Consider the following 18,708-nt stretch of genomic DNA (forward strand, 5'->3'; position numbering starts at 1 on the left):
AAAGTCGCCAAACAAAAGCAGAAACTTTAAGAGGAACGACTTTAAGCAAAAACTTCGTCCTCCTCTCTCTCGGTCAAGGTCAAGTAGGCTCCTCTAACTGAGAAAAAATCTAAATGAGTACGATTCTCCATAGCCACTTGTTAGATATGTTACTCTGCAAAACAACATTATGCAAAAGAGCACAACAACTTTCCAACAATTCTTCCTCCCAAACAAAAAGAGGTGGATCATCGCCAAACCGAGATACACCCCAATCTCTTCAACTAATCTCACCTACTGAAACCCCTGAAATATATATATATGGACTGGGCAATGGGCTTAAGTGAATATCCGGTAAGCCCAATTAAAGTAAAAAGGAGGATAAGCCCAAATCAAGTAAACCCTAAAATACCCAATAGGCGATTAGAGCTAGGGCGTGACCTGCATCTCTAGAGCAACGCCAAAAAGGGTGGACTCTGTGTTACTGGAAAAAATCTTCTCCTTCCTTGTATCAACCGCTACCTTGAGAAGAAAGAAATAAACTTCTCGCAACTGCCATAGCTTGGAGACCAAGGTTCTCATCCCTATTTTCACGCCATACCACCGAAGAAGATGCTAAGGACCGGATTTTTAGGAACCCTTGCTTGGAGAAGAAGACTAGAAGCTCTATAAATAGTTCCATATTCTCACTTGTAAAAGGATCGAATTCTGACTTATTAAACTCCCAGGGTTGTTGGGATTGAACTGAGTGTAATCACACCATTTGATCAATAATACAAACCCCTTTGTTTTTTACCAGAACATTTTGGCGCCCACCGTGGGGCTGCGGTAAAATCATTTGATCCCAGCCTATCACAGCAACTAGACGAAAAATCAAACATCTTCACATGGCTGGAGAACACGAAAACCACGACAACTCTAACGTTAACACCCTGCAAGCCGCCGTCGTAGAGATTCGGCGCTTACAAACTCAAATTGCGGCCATCGAAGCCGAAAGAACTAATGAAAAAGAAAGAGCGAAATTGATTTTGGAGGAGGAGGAGGGAGAGGGCGTCATGGACGTACAACCCTTAGCACAACACTTGTGGGATGCCCAAGTAGTGGAAACAATCAAGGTTCCTCACCTTCCTACCTTCGACGGAAAGACGGATCCAAGGGAGCACTTGATGGCAATTGGGACACAAACTGCCATAATCAACGCTCCGGAGCATCTGAAATGTAAATTACTGGCCGGCACTTTCAAGGATGTCGCCCTGCGTTGGTACATGAACCTTCCAAGAAACTCAATCGAGAGTTATGCTGACTTTCATAAAAAATTCATTCACCAGTTCGCTGGATCGAAACACGTGAAAGTCACATCAACCAGTCTTTTCTCCATCCGCCAAAACCATGGCGAGTCATTACGTAACTTCCTCGCCAGATTTAGCGAAGCCACCATCAAAGTCTCAAATCCAAATCAGGAGATGTTCGTGGCAGCCTTCCACAATGGGCTAAGAGCGGGACATTTCAACGAGTCCTTAGCCCAAAAGCCAGCCTCGTCAATGCAAGAGGTGAACAAGAGGGCGGAGTGTTATATAAAGGGCGAAGAAAGTAACGCCGAGAAAAGGCAAAGAGATGTTAAGGAGAAGGAATACGTGGGCCGTGCCACTAGAGCGCCCGAACACCCACGACCAAAATCGGGAGGCCACCAAGGGGATCCATGGCAGAGGCATCATGGGAAGCCCTACCGCCAACCGCCCAGAAGAGAATTCAGGAATCATCCCGCCAATGAAGACCTCACGCCATTAAACGCCTCAAAGGTTTACGTTTTAAATGAGATTCTGGCCACTGGTTTGGCAAACCTCCCCCCAAGGAGAACCAGTAACATTCCCATGGGGCTGGACGATAACGCCTGGTGCGCATATCACAGGTGTAGAGGTCACTCCACGGAGAAATGCTTCCGCTTAAGAGATTTAATCGAAGAACTAATCAAAAGCGGACACCTTCGCAAATTTATTGACGACGCCGCCCAAGGGCGGGTTGTCGTGCCAAAAGTCCCCCGGCAGGAGCCACGAGACCCTCCTGGGCCAAGCAGAGAGCCTCCCAAGGGGAGAATCTCCGTGAATACAATAGCGGGAGGATTCTCAGGTGGGGGCGAATCAAGCTCAGCAAGAAAAAGGTATGTACGCCGAGCCATCTCGGAGATATACCTCGTAAGTCAGCCTCAGCCATTAGACGTACCAGACTTGGCATTCACGGCAAAGGATGGTTTGGAGGTAGCACCCCATGACGATGATCCTTTAGTGATACAAGTCCAAATTTTGAACTGTGATGTAAAAAGAGTACTGATAGATTCGGGAAGTTCAGCGGACATCATGTACTGGGAAGCTTTCAAGGCCATGCAATTAGCAGAAGAGCAATTGCAACCATACTCCGGAACCCTGGTTGGGTTCTCTGGCGAACAAGTGGACGTAATGGGTTACGCCTCTCTTCTTACCACGTTTGGAGAAGGCAGCAACGCCAAAACTATCAAGGTTCGATATCTGGTAGTTAAAACTCCTTTTACCTCCTATAATATTATTATAGGAAGGCCCGCCTTTAACGCATTAGGGGCGGCCATGTCCACTTTATACCTAGCAATAAAATACCCCCTCGAGAATGGGGGAGTAGGAACAGTACGGGGCGATCAGATTCTCGCCAAGAAGTGCTACGAGTCCAGCTTAAAAATACGACACCGAACTTCCGGCGCAAGCGGGAAATTCGAGAGAAGACAAGCCGCAATTCCAGGCGGCATAAACATGATAGAGAGCGCAGATATGGATCCAAGGGAGGAATTCCAAGATCGAAGGGTAAGCCCTATAGAAGACCTAGAGCAGGTTCAAATTGGCGATTACCCTCACCAGACAACTAGCTTGGGAACAGCGTTGCCCAGCGAGGAGAGGAGACGAATCATCAAAATCTTGAAGGATAACGCTGACCTATTCGCATGGAAACCTTCAGATATGCCAGGGATTGACGAAGGGGTGATAACACATAAACTCTCAATATCACCCAGCACAAAACCAGTTTCCCAAAGAAAAAGGAAGGTGGGAGAAGAAAGGCGAGTCGCTATAGCAGAGGAAGTAGAGAAACTAAAGGAAGCAGGATTCATCGAAGAAATAAAATATCCCTCATGGTTGGCAAATGTCATCATGGTGAAAAAGGCCAACGGGAAGTGGAGAATGTGCGTGGACTTCACAGACTTAAACAAGGCGTGTCCCAAAGACCCATATCCCCTACCTAACATAGACAGGTTAATTGATGGCGCCTCGGGGTGTAAGATGTTGAGTTTTATGGACGCCTACTCCGGATACAATCAAATAAAGATGAACCCCTCCGACGCCCGCCATACAGCCTTTATGTCGAATACCTGCAACTATTTTTACAACGTCATGCCTTTTGGACTGAAGAATGCGGGAGCAACATACCAAAGGTTGATGGACAGGGTTTTTGCTGAGCAAATAGGGAAGAATTTAGAGGTATATATCGACGACATGGTAGTAAAAACTTCCGAGGGAAGTCGCCATGATGATGATCTGTTGGACATCATGGGATCAGTAAGAAAGTACAACATGAGACTAAACCCAGCAAAGTGTTCCTTTGGGGTACAAGCCGGAAAATTCTTAGGGTTTATGCTCACCAGCAGAGGAATAGAGGCTAACCCCGAAAAATGCCAAGCCATCATAGACATGAGGAGCCCTACATCCGTGAAAGAGGTACAGACCTTGACAGGCAGAATAGCCGCACTATCCAGATTCCTATCATGTGCGGGCGAAAAGGGTTTCCACTTCTTCGCATCTCTTAGGAAAAATGAGAGATTTTCCTGGACGCCAGAATGCGAAGAAGCCTTCAAACAACTAAAAGAGTTCCTGGCATCACCGCCCATCTTGACACGCCCATTACCAGGTAACACCCTTTACCTATATCTCGCAGTCTCGGATAGAGCTTTGAGTTCAGCTCTAGTTCAAGAAATAGAGGGCGAAGAAAAACCTATATATTTTGTAAGTAGAACCTTAAGGGGAGCAGAAACTAGGTATCAAAGAATAGAGAGGTTATCTCTCGCGGTAGTTGTCACAGCCAGAAAGTTAAGGCAGTATTTTCAAAGCCACCAGGTAGTTGTTAAAACAGATTACCCTATCAAGAACGTCCTCCGAAAGCCAGACTTGGCAGGAAGGATGGTGGCGTGGTCCGTGGAATTATCGGAATTTGACATCACCTTCTCACCTAGAGGGGCCATTAAGTCACAAAGACTAGCTGATTTTGTATTGGAGATGTCTACTCCGCCAACAACAGAGAAAACGGCGTTTTGGACACTCTCAGTTGACGGGGCCTCCAATGTGCGAGGAAGTGGAGCCGGAATAGTACTGGAAGGACCGGATGGCGTGATGATAGAACAATCACTACGTTTCGCCTTCAAAGCTAGCAACAACCAAGCGGAATACGAGGCTTTGATAGCAGGAATGAAGTTGGCAAGCGATATGGAGGTAAAAGAGCTAAAGGCCATGAGTGATTCCCAACTGGTAACCAACCAAGTATCAGGGAAGTTTCAAACGAAGGAGCCGCAGTTAATCAAATACGTGGAGAAGGTGCAAAACCTAGCTAAGCATTTCGATTCCTTCGAATTAGTTTACGTTCCCCGCGAACAAAACATGAGAGCAGATCTATTGTCAAAGCTGGCGAGCACCAAAAAACCAGGAAGTCATAGAACCGTTATCCAAGAAACCATAAAAACTCCCAGCATCAACGGGGAAGAGGTAATGATGGTAATAGAAGAAGAAGACTGGAGATCGCCCATTATCCGGTACCTCCAAAAGGATGAGCTACCGAAAGAAAGGGAAAAGGCTTTCAAACTGAGGAAAATGGCGGCATGGTATTCAATGGTAGGAGATAAGCTATATAAGAGGGGATTCGCGTCCCCCCTCCTTTTATGCGTCAGTACTGAAGAAGCCAAGCGCATCATGAATGAAGTCCACGAAGGATCATGTGGTAGTCATATCGGTTCAAGAGCATTAGCAGGAAAGATATTGAGAGCAGGATTTTATTGGCCAGATATACATGATGATACCGCCATGTATGTAAGAAACTGTGACAAATGTCAAAGACACGCCAACCTGCATCACGTTCCGGGGGAGCCACTGAAGTCAGTGTTATCCCCTTGGCCCTTTTTCATGTGGGGTGTAGATATCGTTGGTCCATTTCCGGTTGGCTATAAACAAGCGCGATGGATCATCGTCGCCGTAGACTACTTTACAAAATGGATTGAAGCAGAGCCGGTATCCAGCATCTCGGCGGAACAGGTAAAAATCTTTTATTGGAAGAAAATCATCTGCAGATTTGGATTGCCCAAATACATCGTATCCGACAACGGTACACAGTTCGCCAGCGAAAAGGTCGTTGAATTCTGTCAAAGCAAAGGAATAAAAAACACCTTTATATCAGTGGAGCATCCACAAGCTAACGGACAAGCAGAGTCAGCAAATAAGGTGATACTAAGAGCCTTAAAAAGAAGGCTAGATAGTAAAGGCGAAGCTTGGGTAGCCCACATCTCACCCATCCTCTGGTCGTATCACACCACTCCCCAATCCTCGACAGGAGAAGCGCCATTTACAATGGTCTATGGTTCGGACGCGATGATCCCGGTGGAAATAAATCCTCCTAGTTGGCGCAGAGAAACCACGACGCAGGAAGAGAACAACAGAGCTCTGGAAGAGAACCTAGACATGATCGAGGAAAGAAGAGAAAGAGCGCATTTCAGGGAATTCGCCATAAAGCAAAGAGCCGCTAGGCGTTATAATACGAGAGTCAAACAAAGGAGTTTTCAAGAAGGCGACCTGGTGCTGAAAAGACCTATGGGAAAAGATAAAGGAGGAAAGTTCGCAGCAAACTGGGAAGGCCCCTTTCGGGTACAAGAAGCTTTCGAAGGAGGAGCTTATCGCCTAGAGACCATGGAAGGAAAAGTCCTCCCAAGGACATGGAACGTAGCAAACCTAAAGTTCTACTATAGCTAATCCCGGAGCATCACTTTATCGGTGGAAGAATAAGTAAAACCATTCTCTTCTTTTAGCAATATTTTTAAATGATGTATAAGAACCATTTTCATAAATGAATAAAAAACAATGAGACACTCTTTTCCCCTGTTTCAACGGGGGTTTTTATCGAGGCTCATTGAATTTCAAAATTCTAGTAGTTTATATCTTCCTGCATATCCCAAAATATTTGCGTCAATAAAGGTCAACCTGATTAAGTTACGGGTTCTGAACCAACAAAAATGGTTATCTCAAACTTGAGCTCTGAATCTTTATTTAAAGATCAACTCAGATTGGAGCGCTAAACCAAAAACAAGGGTTACAGTGCCTTGGCGTCACCTACGAGTGGGGTACGTCAAAAAAAAAAAAAAAAAAAAATTATTAAACAAGGGTTACAGTGCCTTGGCGTCACCTACGAGTGGGGTACGTCAGAAAAAATTTTTTTATTATACAAGGGTTACAGTGCCTTGGCGTCACCTACGAGTGGGGTACGTCAGAAAAAAAAAAAATTATTAAACAAGGGTTACAGTGCCTTGGCGTCACCTACGAGTGGGGTACGTCAGAAAAAAAAAAAAATTATTAAACAAGGGTTACAGTGCCTTGGCGTCACCTACGAGTTGGGTACGTCAGAAAAAGCAAAATTAAACAAGGTTGAAAAGCCTTGGCGTTACCTGTAAGTCTTACGAGTTGGGTACGTCAGAAAAAGCAAAATTAAACAAGGTTGAAAAGCCTTGGCGTTACCTGTAAGTCTTACGAGTTGGGTACGTCAGAAAAAGCAAAATTAAACAAGGTTGAAAAGCCTTGGCGTTACCTGTAAGTCTTACGAGTTGGCTACGTCAGAAAAAGCAAAATTAAACAAGGTTGAAAAGCCTTGGCGTTACCTGTAAGTCTTACGAGTTGGGTACGTCAGAAAAAGCAAAATTAAACAAGGTTGAAAAGCCTTGGCGTTACCTGTAAGTCTTACGAGTTGGGTACGTCAGAAAAAGCAAAATTAAACAAGGTTGAAAAGCCTTGGCGTTACCTGTAAGTCTTACGAGTTGGGTACGTCAGAAAAAGCAAAATTAAACAAGGTTGAAAGGCCTTGGCGTTACCTGTAAGTCTTACGAGTGGGGTACGTCAGAAAAAGATACGGCAAAGAAAAGGGCGAGATTATCAACACCGCCAGAAGAAGTTTGTACACAACCAAAGCGGGCAATTCATTATAACGCCAAAAAGTCAACAGGTATAAAGTTATTTGTACCAATTTACAATTATTATAGAAAGTTGAAGATGTCACAGGTGCAAGGACAAAGTTTCCTAGACGAGAACAACAGAAGGCGTTACATCACAACGTAATGCAAAAATAATTCATAAAGTTATGAAGAGAAGAAATCAGGCGAATAAAGGAATTTATAAAGGACCCAGCCAAGGGGCAAATCGTTCAAAGCCACAAAAGGGCATACAAAATAGTTACAAAAAGCCACAGAAGGGCGAGAACAAAAAATCATTACAAACAAAGTCATATCATTCACTAGGAGGTACATAGGGAACAAGCTTTCCATCAACAATCTGGTTCATCGCATCAGCTTCAGCTAGGCGCTTGGCGTCGAGGTCTGGGAAAAGAAGTTTAACCTGCTCAAGGGCATAGGCGAAGCCTTCCTCGTATTGGTTGGCAGCATACAGTTGAAGCTCCCTCACGTCAGTTTCCAACCTCTCCTTCTCATCGCCCAGGGTACCCACAGAAAACACCGCTGCATCTTTCTCTTTGGAAAGCTTTACAATCATCTCATCCTGAGCAGCAGCGTTTTCTTTAAGCTTGGTCTCGGAGGCGGCATAACTTTCCTTCACCTTCGCCAGCTTGTCCTCGTACTCTTTCCTCAACCTCTCTGCTTCGCCCTCCTGGCTTTCCTTCAGCTTCTTGATGTCCTCCTCCAGCTTGGTCTTGGTCTCAGCATACCTCTTCTCAATATCAGCAAGGTTATCATCAACGATCTTCACCTTCTGCTTCGCCTCTTGGACCTCTTGTTCTTGGCGATTTGTCAGCAAGTAGTTGAGAAGAGTGCCCTTCACCTCGTATTCCAAAGCCTTCTTCCTGAGATCTGCGGTAGGAGTATTGGTGAAGCGAGTCATATCACCAACCATAGTCACTCCCCTTTCAATGAAATCAAAAGGATCAAAAGAGCTCCAGGTAAGAGGAGCATCGCCATCGGCGGGGGGCTGAGAAGAACTGGAAGCCGCGCCTTTGCCTTTGACGGCATCTCCAGCTGGTTGGATAGTCCTCTCAGTTTTTTGTTTTTTAGGTGACGGGACGACACCCTCTTTAGCAGCAGCCTTTCCTGGAATCTCAACAGGGATGCGCCCGTCATGCTTTCTCTTGCTCCGTCCCTCTTTAACTCCAGCCTCCTCCACTTGCAGCTGCTTCAGAGGATCGGCAACGCCAGCAGCAGGATTGGCTTTTTGTTGACGAGCTTTCGCCAAGAACGCCAGTCTTTCTTCATTAGAAATGGTCCTCATTCTTTCTGAAAAATAAAGGAATCAGAAAAACACAGGTTAGTAATAAGGCGAGATCAACATTAAAATGAAAAGAAATATGCATACATGCCAAGTTCATCACTTACGTAAATACTCTGTCAAAGCTTCGCTATTACCCTCACATCTAAGGATATCAGCAGTGTCCATAAGAGCAAAAGAATCAAGAAAGTGGACAATATCCTGCTCGAAGTCACTCAAAGTTTCAAAGATGGTTCCCTTTATAAGCCTAGGGTTGTCAGTCCAGTAAAAAGGGAACAAGGGATCTCCTATCTCATCATACATTAGATCAGGAAGTTGGTCGCTACTGCGAACCCTAAAGAAGGAATCCTTGAAGCCTTTGAAGTTGGAGGCATACAGACTCATGAGGCGATGATTGGGTTGACTACTAAGAGAAACCATAGTCTGGGGTTTTAGGTTTTTGATATGGTAGAAACAGAAGAAAACACCAATCGAGGGTACCAGTTCAAAACCTAGGCACATCACCTCGAAGGCTTTTACGAAGGCCCAGCTGTTAGGATGAAGTTGAGTGGGGGCGACATTAAGAACCCGCAACATCTCCGCTTCGAAAGAAGTAAAAGGAAGCCAGAGGTTCAGAGGTTGGATCACGCCAGTATAGAGATAAAAGTAATCCGGCGGGGTCCCGTTCTTAAAAAAGACAAACTCATCTTCTCGGACAGGCTCAGTAATGATAGACTCCTCATGTTTGGACTCTGTAAGCCTGACGGCTTTCCTAAAGCTCATCACCATCTCCGCACTAGTATATTTTGAAGGAACCTCCATGGTGACGGGAGTATAGCCAGCAACCACCAAATCTCGGCAAGGGTTTTTCCGCTTTCCTGTGAAAGAGGAAGGGGAAATTATGACACAATCACTATCACTACCGCTACTACTATTGCTATCACTATCACTATCGCTACTACTTCCAACATCAAAACCCCACAACTCCGAATAAAATCCCCGGCTATTAAGAACGCCGTTTGCCCTAGTATAATGGGCGCGAACTTGTCGCGCCCACTCGAAGTAGCCAGGAGAAGAGGCCGAGATTCTCCCCTCATTCTCATCTAACTCCCGCAGGATAACCATTCTCTAAACCTATGAATTAGGGTTTTTTCTCCTTTGAGCGAAACTAAATCAAGAAAAAGAATAAAGGTACGAAATAAAATACCTTACGGGTAACACTTCAAAGCCGAGAGAAACGGACGTCTTTAAAAACGATTGAGAAGCCCTACCAAAGGTTGAAGAGGAAGAAATGAAGCTATACCGAAGTTGCGAAAAGAAAGACAAGTGGGTAAGAACTAGGTTAGAAGTGGCAAAAGGAATGAAAGGAAGGAAAAGAGCAAAACTCCCTATTTATAAACCTTAGTCCTAACGTCGATTCGAAGTTATAAGGTTCGAACGAGTAGTGTCATACGGGTCGTCAGATCGCGTACGTGTCAAAGCGCACATCCCAAGAGTAAATCATAGAAGATTTATCGTCAGATATCTAATTACAACGCCTATAGGCGAGGTGACTAACTATAACGCCTTAAAGGAAGGGCCACGCCAGGACAAATTATCTCGCCAAAAAGGTTTGATTCGCCTTGGGGACGCGACAAAGATATCCAAAACAACGCCAGGGAAAAAGCCAAAAATCAAGGAGAGGCAAGACATAAAATAAAGCAAAGACAAGACATAAAGTAATGCATTCTACTCAAAGCAAGAAAGAAAATCTTTATTATTAGCAGAAAATGGAAAGTACAACGAGGAAAAACCAAGAATACATGGAGAAATCCTAAAATCCTATCAATCAGACTCCGAATCCTTTGGCACAGGCTCAGGGAAAGTCATCTTGGATTCCACGGTGACCCGGGACGCCTCTTCTTCACTGGACGAGGAAGCACGAAGCTCAGGAGGAACGTAGGTCTCCAGAAACGAAACGTAATCCTCATCACCACTACCAGAATCGGAGGTATCCGAAGAAAGAACGATAACCTCCACCTTTTTGACATCCTTAGACCTTCGGGAGCGAGTGGAGTTAGAGGTTGAAACCTCAACTCTTTTCTTCCTCCGCTGAGGCGGAGTACTTCTGGCAACAGGTTTTTTCGCATTGTTATTTTCCATAATAAAGATTCAAAACAAGTTGATGAAATATGAGAATAACAGTTGATATTTATAGCCAATCTTGCCCAACCCTAACATCGTTATTAACGGTCGTAATTAATGCTTGGACAGTCGCAACTACTTTGGTTTGACTATCTTGAGAACCGTTATTTTTTTATCTTTCCAAGGAGTCAATGTTTGACCCGTTTAAGTTAATGGAGATTTTAGAGGAAGGCGGTACTAGAAAGGACAGAAGAGCAACACATAAGTAAAGGAAATTGCTTAAGCATTCAAGTTCGTACAAAAGAAATACAACGGAAGCAAAGAAACAGAATAAAAATAACAAAGATCCCAGAATCCGGAAGCAAATTACAAATACTAGAAAGAAAAGCACAAAACGGAAAGATGAGCAAACAAAAGACTTCATGGCATGGTAGAACTCCCCAATTCACCAGCATCGGCAACGGCGATACGGTGCATTTCCTCCAATGCCCGTTTCACCCTCTTCGCCTTCACCATATTCTCGTCAATGGGCTTCAGATCCTCCCTCAGCTCGTTCTGCTTGTCTAAAAGGTCCATCAAAGAATGGCGCCTTGAAATCAGCTTAGCAACATCGTCCCTAATCTCGCCCTGGAGAGCCCTCTTCCTCTTCACGAGCGGCTTCATCTCCTTGTTCAGCAGCGCCAAACGATCATCCACTCTACGCTCCTCGTTGAAGCATATCCCTAGGATTTCCTCCTGCACACCCATGGTCTCTTTCGTGATCTTTATCTGGCTGTCGACAGCTTCGGTAACTTCGGCATGGCATTCTTTGACATTCTCCACAGCAATCACAAAGGATGCACTATCCTTCAACTCTTTCTCTAGACGCAGCACACTGTCAAGAAAACGCTTCTCCTCCTTGGTCAGCCTCCAGCAATAATCGTTCAGCTCTTTGACAAATTCCGAGAATTCACCAAAATCATCCATTAAGTCCTCCGTACTCAGGGTCAACATACGGCGGAGCCGCTTGATGACGGGGGAAGCAGGGGATTGTCCACATTCATAGGGAAGGCTTTTAGGAGACATACTGCAGAAGGAAAACTTTTAAGAGAGCAGGTGAGAATGTGATGAGTTAATTCTATCAAATGCTCCATTTTATAGAGAAAATATCCCATCGTGGTATCGGCGAGTGGAGAAGCGGTTGATAGATATGGTTTAGGAGCACAAGAACGTGTGCCAGAAAGTGGGAGGAACGTGATGAAATTCTTCCCGCGCTACAGGTTTTAGAGGGAAAATTCGAATCCTACTCAAGCACTTCATTCCTTTGGACCTCGTGCTTGGGGGGCTGTGGACTGGGCAATGGGCTTAAGTGAATATCCGGTAAGCCCAATTAAAGTAAAAAGGAGGATAAGCCCAAATCAAGTAAACCCTAAAATACCCAATAGGCGATTAGAGCTAGGGCGTGACCTGCATCTCTAGAGCAACGCCAAAAAGGGTGGACTCTGTGTTACTGGAAAAAATCTTCTCCTTCCTTGTATCAACCGCTACCTTGAGAAGAAAGAAATAAACTTCTCGCAACTGCCATAGCTTGGAGACCAAGGTTCTCATCCCTATTTTCACGCCATACCACCGAAGAAGATGCTAAGGACCGGATTTTTAGGAACCCTTGCTTGGAGAAGAAGACTAGAAGCTCTATAAATAGTTCCATATTCTCACTTGTAAAAGGATCGAATTCTGACTTATTAAACTCCCAGGGTTGTTGGGATTGAACTGAGTGTAATCACACCATTTGATCAATAATACAAACCCCTTTGTTTTTTACCAGAACAATATATATATACACACACAAAATTAACATTACAAAATAAGAATGACTATTGATTATGTTTAAAACATATGAAATGATAAAAAATAAATAACTTAAACTAATAAGTATTATCAAAAGAAATTAAAACCAACAAATAATAGAGTAATACAATATATCATATTAATAATAATTTAAAAAATAACATGTTCAAAAAATAATTTAAAAAATAAATAACTAATTAACAGTAATTTAATAGTGATCTGAATCTTTTCAAAGAAGGTAACGGCGAAATAAATTTAACATCCGATCCAAATAGTTTTTAGTTTTTAATAATTTAACATCCGATCCTCTTTCAGAGTTGATTCAGATTCTTGCTGAAAATTGTAGGGGTGTATCTTTCCCGTTTAATCACCTTGTAATTTTCTTTTTATTGAATTTAGGTCCCTTTTATTACAAAAAAAAAATCTAAAAATATTTAATAATATTTGGTTTAATGCGATTTTCAGTTCTTTGAATGATCTCTTTCAAATTTAATATGGATCTTTTATATGAACTCCCTACATTCATGTGAAAGTCTCATAAAGTTTCTAATTTATTAATGAGCTGAGCTAAAAGAACTTTGTGTGACTTGTTTTAGATATATGTTATTAATTCCTAAAGAAACTCCCAAAAACACTCTAGGTATTGCAATGAAATGAAGTGAAACAAGATGTTCAAAAGTTATTTGGATTTTGTGTCATAGCAACATGACAATTACACTTGATAAATGCTGATTTCATGACCATTTTACATTGGATTCTTAGACTACCAAACAATACAATGAAACTATGAACCAATTAATTTTGTTCAAGGAAGGTCTCTATTGTTCTGTCCCATTCTATGTTCAGTTTGTATTGATTCTCAACTAATTTTTATTTTATTTTTTTGTTTACTAAACTTTGGATCCATATTGCTGTTATTGTTATCATAAAGATGCTATGCACTATATTATTAGTTTGTGGTTAAAATAAGAGGGTATATTAAATAGTACAATTGAGTGAAAAGTTGCATATCAATGAGGAAAGTGTGTCAGGGCACAGCTATCATTGATCATCTTATATGAATTTGTGATAGGCCATTTCTTCTCTCTCTCTTTTCTCTATAATAAATATTTCTCCTATGTTCAATTTTTTCACTCTTCTCATTTTTGTTTGTATTTAAATAGGTCATTTCAATATTAAACTATAAGTACATAAGATTTTTTTTTGCCATATATTCCTAAAAAAATAAATTTGCCACACTATCTTACTTTTATATTTAATTCTTGCAATATCTTATTTTAGTGAAAAATTGGCTCTGACTATATGTCACGACACTGCCATGTCCACCTGAATGTGGCGTGCCGTTGCATGTGGCACACACTGCAATTTGTGCAGAGGTGCGCCAACTTTTCGCTAAAGTAGGACATTGCAAGAATTAAATATAAAAGTAGGACATTGTAGTAAAAAAAAATTAAAGATATATGGCAAAAAAAATCAATATATACATATATGTAAATATATAAGATTGATTTAGTGACCAGATGAATGAATTAAGGAGTAAAATGATATAAAGATTGACTTTGATTCATCACTCTTCCGATATATATTAATCATTACAACAATAAAATGCTGACAATTTAATTGATGTTGTATCTGTTTATCTTGTATCTCTCTGTCTTGTTTTTATTTCTTGACAAATCCTAATTTTAATTTTAAAATATATATTTTTTAGTTTATACAACTTTTATGCATTTAAAAAATACATGATCTAAGAAGAAACCTTAATTAGCATTCTTCTGGAAATAAGTGTATTTGAATTACATCAAAATTTTAAAATATTTCCTTTTTTTGATTATTAGAAAATTAATGGAGGGAATTGATGAACTGCAATGGCACGTGATGACCATTAGGAATGGAGAGAAATTATCATAGTACTGATAAATACAGCAAAGAGACCATAAGGAAGGAAAATAAATAATAAAAATGTTTTTTTGTGACTAGAATTATTCCACCAAGCACACATTTGAAAAAAGAAAATTTGTTGTACATTCAAAGTGGTCTGAGCTAAGCTCTGAAGATTCTTTCCCCAATGGCTATTTGTTTGAATCTTATGATGTCATTTCATTTGTGATTATTATTACTATACTTTGATGACATCATTTGTGATTTTACCATCTTTTTTTAGCTTCTTATTTACTATTTAAGTTGTGTGTTTGTATTATTAGGATGGCAAAATCATTTATTGGGATGTATGTGAGCTACCCACATTACCAAACATGTTATAAGTTATATTTTTTTTATACACAAATTTAAATAATATCATAAAGTTAATTAGTAATAAACTTACTAAATTATCCTAAATATTCCAAATAAAATTTTTAATTTTTCATTAAAAATATATATGGGGCCATTATTTGTCACTAAAACATAAAAAAAATAAATAAACAAGTTTACAAGAAATAATTAACATAAAAATTCCACTTATATTTTAACAGTATTATATAACAAATTTTTAAATATTAAATTTAAAATAAATTTTCTACATTAATATAGTGACAACCTCAAATATTGAATAAAAATCAATAGACTCGTACGAATGCACGGGTCTTTAAACTAGTTTATTACGAGAGAGAATATTAAAAATAAGTAAATTAATTGAATTAAGAGTAATTAAATAAGGGTATACATGAAATAAGTTTAAATTTATAAGAGTATTAAATGAAAATAATTATTTACAATGCGTTTTCTTGATCTATGTGATTTTTTTAAAGTGCTCTTTATAAAAAGGACCGAATGGAATAATAAAAAAGAAAATGAGTGAGAAAATGAAAGAGAGGGATAGAGACAACTAAGTGAAGGAAAGAGTGGAAAAGAAATAAGTGGATGAGAGGATCCAAACCCATATTTCAACCAACACCGTTATTATATTTTAGTTTTATATGACAAGTTGATTTTATGAGTTTCTTGTCATGGAAGTTAATACTTTTTGCATGTTGAAAAAGTGAGTCAATGCCTCAAAACTGACTAGAATATATTTATTAAAAAAATTATAAATACAATCGGAGGAAGGATAAGTTTTCTCAAAAAGCTTTTGGAAAAAATTCAATTAATATTATTAATGATCAACAATTGATATCATTCCTTAAAAAAAATGATATCATATAACGTTAATTAGATAATATAGTTTTTATATTGGATATTTGATGACATATAGTAATTAACAATACATTGAATTAAACAGTATGATATTATTCGGTAGTTAGGTGTGAAGTTGGTGTCTCTTAGTGTTTTAAGGTTTTTTTATAGATTTATTGGGCATGAGCATAGGTAGAAAAGATAGATTATATAGTGGTTATTACTTTGGCATATTATTGTGTGGGTTGTCAGGAAATCTCAAAATGATGTTTTGTTTTCAGAAGGGATAATTTTTTGTTGAGTGTTTAGTTGATATGGTGAAACTTTTATCTTGAAAGTGTTATCTAGGTAAAAACGTAGCTCCCTATATTCCTTTTACGAGTGGGGTATCCACACTACTTTATACTAGAACCGATAGAGTTTGTTGGGATGTCGTCTCGGGTCTCGTACGTCAAGAGGCCCTCTTGTTACTTTGTTCTACCTGTGGCTGATCTTGACCTCTTTCTTTTTGAGAGGTTTTCTTCTTCTTGTGATAGTGATGACTTTGAGGGGTTCTAGTTTGTTGGTGGTGTACCTCCATCCATATACTACTTTTACATTAAAAAGAATAGATATAGTTAAAATAAAATAATGAACACCATATTAAAAGTAAAAACTACATTTTGTTCTAAACTTTCTAGGATGTATTTTTTTCATTTGAAATTGTGACATTTATTATGATCAGATGGAGAGTAACTTAGGATGCCGACAATTACTTACATTGCCAAGTAACAAAGATGACGATTTGTACTTTTTGTATTTTGACAAAGTGACGACTTTGTACTTGGTTTTTCCATTTATCACATTCTGCATAATTTTTCTCATTAATGAGCAGACAAAATTTTGAGAAACATTTTTATGAAAGATAATGGTAACTATATTAACAAATGAAATTGAAGTACTATTTTTTTTTTTTTGACGGAAAATTGAAGTACAATGTTTATGAAAGATAAAGGTAAATATAACAAATGAAATTTTGAAGTACAGGTTTTTTTTTTGTGATAATGTAGTACAATGTTAGTCTTTATTTTTTCAATTGAAATAATTACTTATGATATTGGTTTGATTAAAACAATAAAATATGATTTTTATGTTTGAAAGTTCAGGGAAATTCTGAAGAAATATAGGACCAAATGTTTCATGACCGCAAGAGAGAAAAACGTCTCATATTCATCCAAAACTTTAAGTATTAGATTAATGAATCATCTCTCTTAAATACAACCTTATTCACATTCGTAGTTGATGTGAAACTTAATCAGTCACACTTAAAACCTAGCATTCCAATATCCAAAAACAAAATTGAATCATTTTATTATTTTTGTATGAATAATTGAATATTTTTATTTGATACAAATAAAATACTTCATTGGTAAAAATAAAATAGCATATCTTTTTTTAGAAAAGCAATAAAATAATATATCTTATCACCGGCCAATTAATATCAACTTAGAAAATAGACGTGACAAAATTTAGAGTCCTCCAATCCAACACCACCAATGAAGTTCCAACCTCAGGTGCCTCTGCACTGTAGGGACATGCAATATGATTTTTTATTTTTATGGTGAAGTAGGTTAGTAACCCGAAAATTCCATCTTAAATTAAATAAATGAAATGTTCGGTGTTTGAACTTCGACTTCTAACTACTCCGTTGTCTCAAAATATAAGTAAAAATAAGTCAAAGAAACTTGATGTATTTGGTAAAAAAAAATTGACCATATACATTCATTTTAGTTGACCAACTTTTATTTATATTTTGAGACAGAGAGAATACTATATAATATGATATCCGTACTAACTTGATTAAGTTAATAAGTTCACAAAAACATATATACAATTCATTAAAATAAAATACAAAAAAGAAATATTATGGATATTTTCAAGCATTCAGCATAATGTATGGAATTATTGAACTTGAGTTCCTCCTTATTTTCAAACCTAACATATGTCATAATGATGAATGTTCCTTCTTTGTAATAAATCCCATTTATTCAAAGTTTAGGCAGTTGTTGCAGAGCCATCTCAATCAAAAACCATATGAGCGCACTCAAACCACATTATTAATTATTTGAATTAACACTAATGACTGTAATGATTAACATACTAATTATGATATCTTTGTCCTCTCTCCCTTTTTATTTTATTTATTCCTCCTAATTAAGTTTAAAGTTTTCAAAGGTATTTACAAATTCTTTTTTAGAATGGGACAAAGGTGTTGCTGTATTGTACTATTAATTCACATTGTTCCATTGGTAGCTTTATTTTGGACACACTAATAACATCACTTTCATTCTTCCTCTTTATGTGTTTGTGCTTGTTTACAAAAATTGAGAATATTAATAAGGATCATGCTAAACAGTGTTCTCGGGACACTAGTTAAACATGCTAAAAAAATAAACAAATAAAAAAGTTAATGATGAGAGAAAATACCTTTTTAGATTATTAAAATATTAAATGCACAATTTACGAGATAAAATTTTCTTATTTATACTCTTAACCAGTGCCCGGGGCACTGTTTAGCATTTTCCTATTAATAAATATGAGAAATGGCCAACGAGTTGGATGTACAAGAATGGACTAGACTTCTACAATGTGGCATGGACTTCTGAGGTACCCAACGACATTTCATATATAATGTATACGTCTCGAATAAAATTATTTTGAGAAAAAAAATTATGAAAAAAAAATCAGAGAAAATGATGTTTTGGTGAAAAATACGGTGTTATTTGGTTTTCTAGGGTTTATAATCTGCATGTTTGTTTTCACGGTAGATTTGAGGTAGGCGTGCGTTTTTTCGACCCTACTAGTAGTAGCTTCTCTCCCACCGCGGATTTCTACCGTGATTTTTATGTTTTCATACATGTGTCAATTTAACATGCATGTACCGATATATTTTGATCTTGAAATCAATAGCTACACGAGCTGTTATTTAATAAAAAGGGAAATGCTCAATGTAGCGAAAAACGTTTCGCGAGAACATCACGAACCATGTGGCAAGACAAGTGGACAACTTACCTCCACGCGTTTTGTTTCTTTCTCCAATTTTTTCAATTATTTATTTATTTCTTATTTCTTCTTCAACACCGCTTCAGTTTCCATAGTTCCATTTCCATGC

The 18,708-nt window shown here is 39.0% G+C and overlaps 1 protein-coding gene across 1 annotated transcript; it reads left to right on the forward strand.

The window, feature by feature from the left end:
* Positions 1-1,850: 1,850 nt before the first annotated feature.
* LOC123896457 lies at positions 1,851-7,369 on the forward strand. The gene is made up of 2 exons (XM_045946839.1): positions 1,851-2,807; positions 7,283-7,369. Exons 1-2 carry the CDS (start codon positions 1,851-1,853, stop codon positions 7,367-7,369), a joined length of 1,044 nt encoding a protein of 347 aa, XP_045802795.1.
* Positions 7,370-18,708: the final 11,339 nt, after the last annotated feature.

Source organism: Trifolium pratense, linkage group LG7 (genome assembly GCF_020283565.1).
Source record: "Trifolium pratense cultivar HEN17-A07 linkage group LG7, ARS_RC_1.1, whole genome shotgun sequence".
NCBI classification, from domain to species: Eukaryota; Viridiplantae; Streptophyta; class Magnoliopsida; order Fabales; family Fabaceae; genus Trifolium; species Trifolium pratense.

Coding starts and splice junctions, on each gene's coding strand:
- LOC123896457 (XM_045946839.1), top strand. CDS start 1,851: ATGGGGCTGGACGATAACGCCTGGTGCGCATATCACAGGTGTAGAGGT. Junction 2,808..7,282: donor AGGAATTCCAAGATCGAAGG/GTAAGCCCTATA, acceptor CAATTATTATAG/AAAGTTGAAGATGTCACAGG.